The following is a 6038-nucleotide window of genomic DNA, read 5'->3' as shown; positions in this document are numbered from 1 at the left end:
TTAATATTTGAGTTATAGGGTAATTTGAATTCAAATTTGAATGTAAGATTCAAATTCTAGTTTTTTAATTCAAAAAATCCTAGATGTCATTTTTTTCATGTTTTCACTTTTCTGCTAATATCAACAAAGGTTATCTCGAATCCAAACTTAGTATTGATCACAAAACTCTAACTTGCCAGAACCATGTCGTGATCTCGATCAATCTGAGTTTTCAATCGAAGCAAAAAAAATCCCCCACTTTTTAAGATGAATGCACAAATCCTAGATCTACCCTCGCGTGTCCTAGAAACCTGTGGTGTTACATGTAGTACACCTGCATAGGGAACCTACATGTTGGGAAGTAATATTAGTACTTATCTTTTCTCAATATTTCAGTTTTGTGCTTACTTTTACGGCGGAAATCTGCACAGAACTTTACATTTATGAGATTTGGATACAAAATTTCTATAGGATACCTGAATTCGACCTAAAATTATAATTCAAGATCTAGGCAGATTTTGCGGTTTGATATTTTGGCTTTCTTTTGCATGGTACTATGGATGTTTTGTTTTGGATAGTGTGCTTTCCCTATAACCTTAATATGCATTTTCCTCTTTGATGCACTTATTAAATAAGAAATGGACCCGTGACGTGGAACCAAACAGAAATATACACAAACCACCATATGAAAAACGTGAAAGGGAAAATACATATTTATGGACGTAGTCTCCATTAGGTTTCCTCGAAGTCCCTGAGCTTCCAGTGGCCGTCCGGCCCCTTGACCATGCACTTGTTGTTAACCACATGCCAGTTGGGCGGCACCGGGTACTCATCCTTCAATGCATCGGCGCCCTTGTTCACCAGCGCCACGTCGCGGTCTACCACCAGCTGGAACCCGCCAGCGGAGCACTGGTGTCCGGCGATGCCGTGTAGGTAGCACTCGAGGTTGTGGCGCGTCTGCACGGTGCCCGGCTGCTTCAGGTACGGAGACCGGCCCGTGTCGATAGGCAGCACCGCCGTTGCCGAGTCCACGTACCCGATCGGCGGGTACAGCGGCACCACGTCTCCGTAGTTCCTCACATGGAGGGCGCGGAGGTCCGGAAATGACGCAAAGGCAGATCGGAATTTGTCGTCGCCGACGTGCGGGCTCGCGAACAGGATTGCCGTCACCGGGCACGGCGGTTGGTTGGAGGTCGACGGGGGCGGGACATTGACGCCGTGGGCGACCATATCAACGGCGTTGAGGGTGGCGAGGGAGCCGCCGAGGCTGTGGCCGGTGACGGTGATGCTCGTCGCCTCGTCCTTGTGCACCTCCATTAGCCTCCGGATCTCCTCGATGACCTGCATGCATGTGTCATGCGTGCACGCTTAGTCCACAATTCAAGTATTGTTGGCGTATTCGTTAGTTGTCCTAACGGATTAGATAGCTGAATTGAATCGAAAGATGCAACAGCACACACAGCTTTCATGTGTCGATCGACCCAACAAAGTTTGACGTTGGGAGATGGAATTGTCGAAGGAACCAACGGCACGCTGCCGGAACTTGTAGAAGGTGGGGACCGGCTCCGATTGCATCACACCACTATCGGTCACTTCTAAATTTGCTTACACTTAAACAACAACAGCAACAACAACAAAAAAAACATCTCTTCCGTGTAGCTAACATAGCTTTCAACTTTTCCAGTGTTAAAGTAGCTGCCTACCTATTTATCTGACCCTCATAAATATTTGTTTTCCCCGTAAAAGAAGCACATTAGTTTCTCAAGGAAAAAAAACAAGAATGCTAAAACACTTTAAACGTGGAAAAGGCCCCGAGAGCAGCAAAACTACAGTGCACACAAGTTTTGTCCATTGGATTCACCATGATTTGTGATTTGTGCCAAAAATTTCATTCAGTTTCATCAAGTATCATGATTTTGGAACATATTGGTATGCAAAAATAACCGACCTCCCGTGCATGGGACAAAGTCATTTCTCTCTACATTATCGCATCTCCATGTTTTAGGGAATATTGTGCATGCACATCTCCCTCCTCCCATACTTTGTGATATGAATTTAAAATTTCAATCTTGTGTAGCCTTTGAGCCAAAACTCTAATTTGTGAACCATTTGGATATTTGGATTTCTAATGAAGAGACCTTCAAACAAGTCCAATACTAAATAAATTTTGATAATATTTAAAAATTGACTTGTGAAACTTGTTGAAACTTAGAAAACCTTTATGACACTTGGTGAATTTTTTTTCTTGAAGCAGTTTCTTATCACGTTTCAAAATCCATCATGATGTTTCATTGTGTTTCAAAATTTAGATTTTGTACTTTGTTGAAAAACCCTATTTGAGCTTGTTTGGAAGATATCGTCAAAACACACAGGTTCAAACCGGTTTATAATTTGGTAATTATTAGGGCAGCTCGGTGCATGAAGCTTCCGCTTTGCGTGGGGTCCGAGGAGGGGTCGAAATACATTGGGTCACTGTACACAGCCTTTAATTGCAATTTTTGCAAGAGGCTGTTTCCACAACTTGAACCTATGTGTGACCGCAGTTCAAGCAGTTTAAATCTAGGATTTAAATTTAATTAGGTGTACCGGTGCATAGAGAGGGAAAAGATTCCTTTGCAGCATGTGCATGCAAAAAGAGGGCGCATGCATTAAGTCCATTTCTCAAAATGCTCGCACCTTCCGGCAATCAAGCGTACGTTTCAGCAAGTGAAGGCAGTAACGTTCACCTGATCTCTGGCGCTTGCCTGGTTGTACTTGGAGTCCTCGTCGCTGGTCATGTACACCGACAGGAAGCCGTGGTGCACTACGGCGCCCCCGTTGTCCTCCGCCGCAGGGCCCAACACCGGCGCGGCGGACGTCGGCGTGAAGTCCAGATCATTCACCCACTCCAGGCTCTCGACGGTGCCGCGCCAGGCAACGAGGATGTCGCGCCGGCCGAGCGCAGCCACGCCCTCGTCCGTGGCCACGGCCACGTAGCCCATCCAGTTGGACTCCCGGCTCCACGGCTCCTCCAGAAGCGCCGGCAGCGGCAGAACGAAGAAGGCGTCCGGCACGGACGTCGAGGACAAGAGCGGCGGCGGCATGGTGATCTTGGGCAGCAGGAGGCCGCAGGTGGCGTAGAAGAACTTGGTGACGGCGTAGAGGCCCGGGCGGGAGACGCCGGCGCGGGCGAGCAGGTCGGCGTGGCCGTAGATGCAGGAGCCTGCGTGCGGCGAGCGGCGCTGGGAGTTGAAGCCGTCGTAGGTGGCCTCGGTGAGCTCGCCGTAGGCGAGGATAGAGGCGCGCAGGTCCGGGTCCAGCGGGTCCAGCAGCCCCTCCCACGACCCCGAGCCCTGGAGCTCGCGCCACCGGCCGGCGATGCCCCCCAGCGTCGGACTCGGCGACGACATCGTTGGCATCGGCGCCGGACCGGCGCGCACGATGGGAGTTCGTTCTTGTTGTGTGGTGGTGGGTGGCGGGCGGCGAGCCGAATTATGAGCCTATGATTGGTTTTGGTTATCTTGCGCACTGATATTTATACCGTTGCTCATCGTCTATCGGGTATTGGCACATGGTACCGGACTACTCGTGTTGTGGGCTTGTGCCTGGGCTGTCGGCACACGAGTTACGGCTAGAGAGGCGTATCGGTGTGGTCTATTGTGTGGTCTTGTCTGACCGATCGATGCCCTTAGACTACACTACCCTAGTAGTAGAACGGATTTTCAGAACCCGGTTGTCAAAATCTCGCACGTTGTCACCATTTCATGATTTTTATACTTCCTCCGTGTAGAAGGGTTATTGGAGATTGCACAGCACCAATAGGGACGGCTGCTCATATATATATAGGCGGACACATGTACAATTACAGGTACAACCCTGAGAAAACACGGGGACCTATGTCTATACAATATGTTACTCAACACCCCCGCAGTCGAAGGGTCGGCACCGATACACAGACTGGAGCGAAACTCAGGAAAAGTCGTGGATGGCAATCCCTTCGTCATGATGTCGGCAAATTGCTGGAGACGTCGGTACGTGAAGAACTCGAACGCGACCGAGGGCAACTTGCTCACGAACGAAGTGGATGTCCAACTCGATGTGCTTGGTGCGCCGATGATGAACAGGGTTGGCGGAGAGGTAGACAGCCGATACGTTGTCACAGCAAAACCACCGTAGCCTTGTCAACGGGACAAGAGAGCTCGGACAGAAGCTGGCGAAGCCATGTGCACTCAGCCACAGCGTTAGCCACGGCGCGGTACTCGGCCTTAGCACTGGAGCGAGACACGGTGGGCTGCCTCTTGGAGGACCAAGAGACAAGCGACGAGCCGAGGTAGACGCAGTAGCCGCTGGTGGAGCGGCGCGTATCCGGGCAACCCGCCCAGTCCGCGTCGGAGTAGGCGACAAGGTCAGTCGACGTCGAGGGCGAAGCATGCAACGTCAAGCCGTAGCCCATGGTACCACAGACGTAGCGGAGAATCCGCTTCACCGCGGCCCAATGAGCATCCCGAGGAGCATGCATGTGCAAGCACACCTGCCGCACGGCGCACCGGAGCTCCGGTCGCGTCGCCGTCAAGTACCGAAGAGCACCGACGATGGAGCGATAGAACGGCGCATCGACGCCGGCGACCCATCACCGGCGGAGAGCTTGGCCTTCGTGTCGACGAGGAGTAGGCGCAGGGTTGCAGTTAAGCATCCCCGCACGCTCGAGAAGCTCGTGGGCATACTTCCGCTGATGGAGGAAGAACCCGTCCGCACGTCGGACAACCTCGATGCCGAGGAAGTAGTGGAGCGGGCCAAGATCCTTCAACGCGAACTCAGCGCGAAGGCGGTCGGTGAGCTGTCGAAGAAGACCAACGGTGGAGGCCGTCAGGATGATGTCGTCGACGTACAGCAGCAGGTATGCCATGTCGTTGCCGGTCCGGTAGACAAACAATAACGCATCGGAGCGCGTGGAGCGGAAACCCAGCTGATGCAGGAAGCCGGCGATGCGCTGGTACCAGGCGCGGGGCGCCTGCTTCAGTCCATACAGAGACCGAGAGAGCAAGCACACGTCATCGGGGCGCTCGGTGTCGACGAAGCCGATGGGTTGCTGGCAGTACACCTGTTCCTGCAGATGGCCATGAAGGAAGGCGTTGGAGACGTCCATCCGATGTACGGGCCACGCACGAGACGCGGCGAGGTGCAACACTCGTGCGGATCGTGCCCGGTTTGACAACCGGGGCAAACGTATCCGTGAAGTCGACGCCAGCGCGCTGCCGAAAACCGCGCACCACCCGGCGCGCCTTGTAGCGCTCGAGAGTACCGTCGGAGGCGAGCTTGTGCTTGAAGACCCATTTGCCGGAGATGACGTTGGCGCGAGGGGGCCGGGGAACGAGCTCCCAGGTCCTATTGCGCTGCAGCGCGTCGTACTCCTCCTGCATGGCGGCGCGCCAATGCGGGTCGCGCAAGGCAGCGCGAGCCGAGGTGGGCACCGGCGAAGGAGCAGTTGTCGGACGGTGGCAGAACCGGTCGGACCGGGCGGCAGGCCGGGTGGTCCGGCCGGAGGGCCGGTCTGACCGGGCGCTTGGCCGGGTCGGCTGGTGAAGGGGGCCGCCGTCGTGCGGCAATATGCTGTTGCCGCTGGCCCAGAAGGCAGACGCGGTAGACGGAGACGCCGCGCAGACATACTGATCGGCGGGGTAGCGTGTAGACGGCCGCCGCACGCCTGCGCGGGCGCGGGTGAGCATGGGCTCAGGAGCCGCAGCGACGGGTGGCGAGGCAGACGACGAAGGGGCGGCCGCCGCGGGCGATGGCGCCTCGGGCGACGCGGGCGCGGTCGAAGGCGACGCCGCGGGCGATGGCGCCGCGGGCGACGCTGGCGACGCTGGCGATGGCGCCTCGGGCGACGCGGGCGCGGTCGAAGGGGACGCCGCGGGCGATGGCGCCGGGGGCTTCGCGGGTACGGGCGACGGGGGCGCCGCGGCCGCCGCGGGCGACGGGGACGCCGAGGGACCAGGCGGGGCCGGCACCGGAGGGGCCACCACGGTCAGTCGTCGGCGCGCGGTCGCAGGAGGGCCAGCGGGCGCCGGGGGCGTCGTCGG

General features: G+C 55.4%; 1 protein-coding gene across 1 annotated transcript; it reads right to left on the bottom strand.

The window, feature by feature from the left end:
- Positions 1–647: 647 nt before the first annotated feature.
- On the bottom strand, positions 648–3368 carry LOC124647658 (phospholipase A1-II 7-like). The gene is made up of 2 exons (XM_047187565.1): positions 2706–3368; positions 648–1320 (listed from the first exon to the last, which is right to left on the bottom strand). The coding sequence occupies exons 1-2, from the start codon at positions 3366–3368 to the stop codon at positions 712–714; spliced, it is 1272 nt and encodes a 423-aa protein (XP_047043521.1). The 3' UTR covers positions 648–711.
- Between the last annotated feature and the right edge of the window lie 2670 nt (positions 3369–6038).

This window comes from Lolium rigidum, chromosome 4, assembly GCF_022539505.1.
Source record: "Lolium rigidum isolate FL_2022 chromosome 4, APGP_CSIRO_Lrig_0.1, whole genome shotgun sequence".
Taxonomy (NCBI): domain Eukaryota; kingdom Viridiplantae; phylum Streptophyta; class Magnoliopsida; order Poales; family Poaceae; genus Lolium; species Lolium rigidum.
The sequence above is the reverse complement of the archived record's forward strand: the minus strand, read 5'-3'. Positions and strand labels throughout refer to the sequence as shown.

Excerpts from the sequence above, each read along its gene's own strand:
- LOC124647658 (XM_047187565.1), bottom strand. The coding sequence starts at position 3,368 with ATGTCGTCGCCGAGTCCGACGCTGGGGGGCATCGCCGGCCGGTGGCGC. Across the intron at positions 1,321-2,705 it reads AGGCAAGCGCCAGAGATCAG|GTCATCGAGGAGATCCGGAG; the intron begins GTGAACGTTACT and ends ACATGCATGCAG.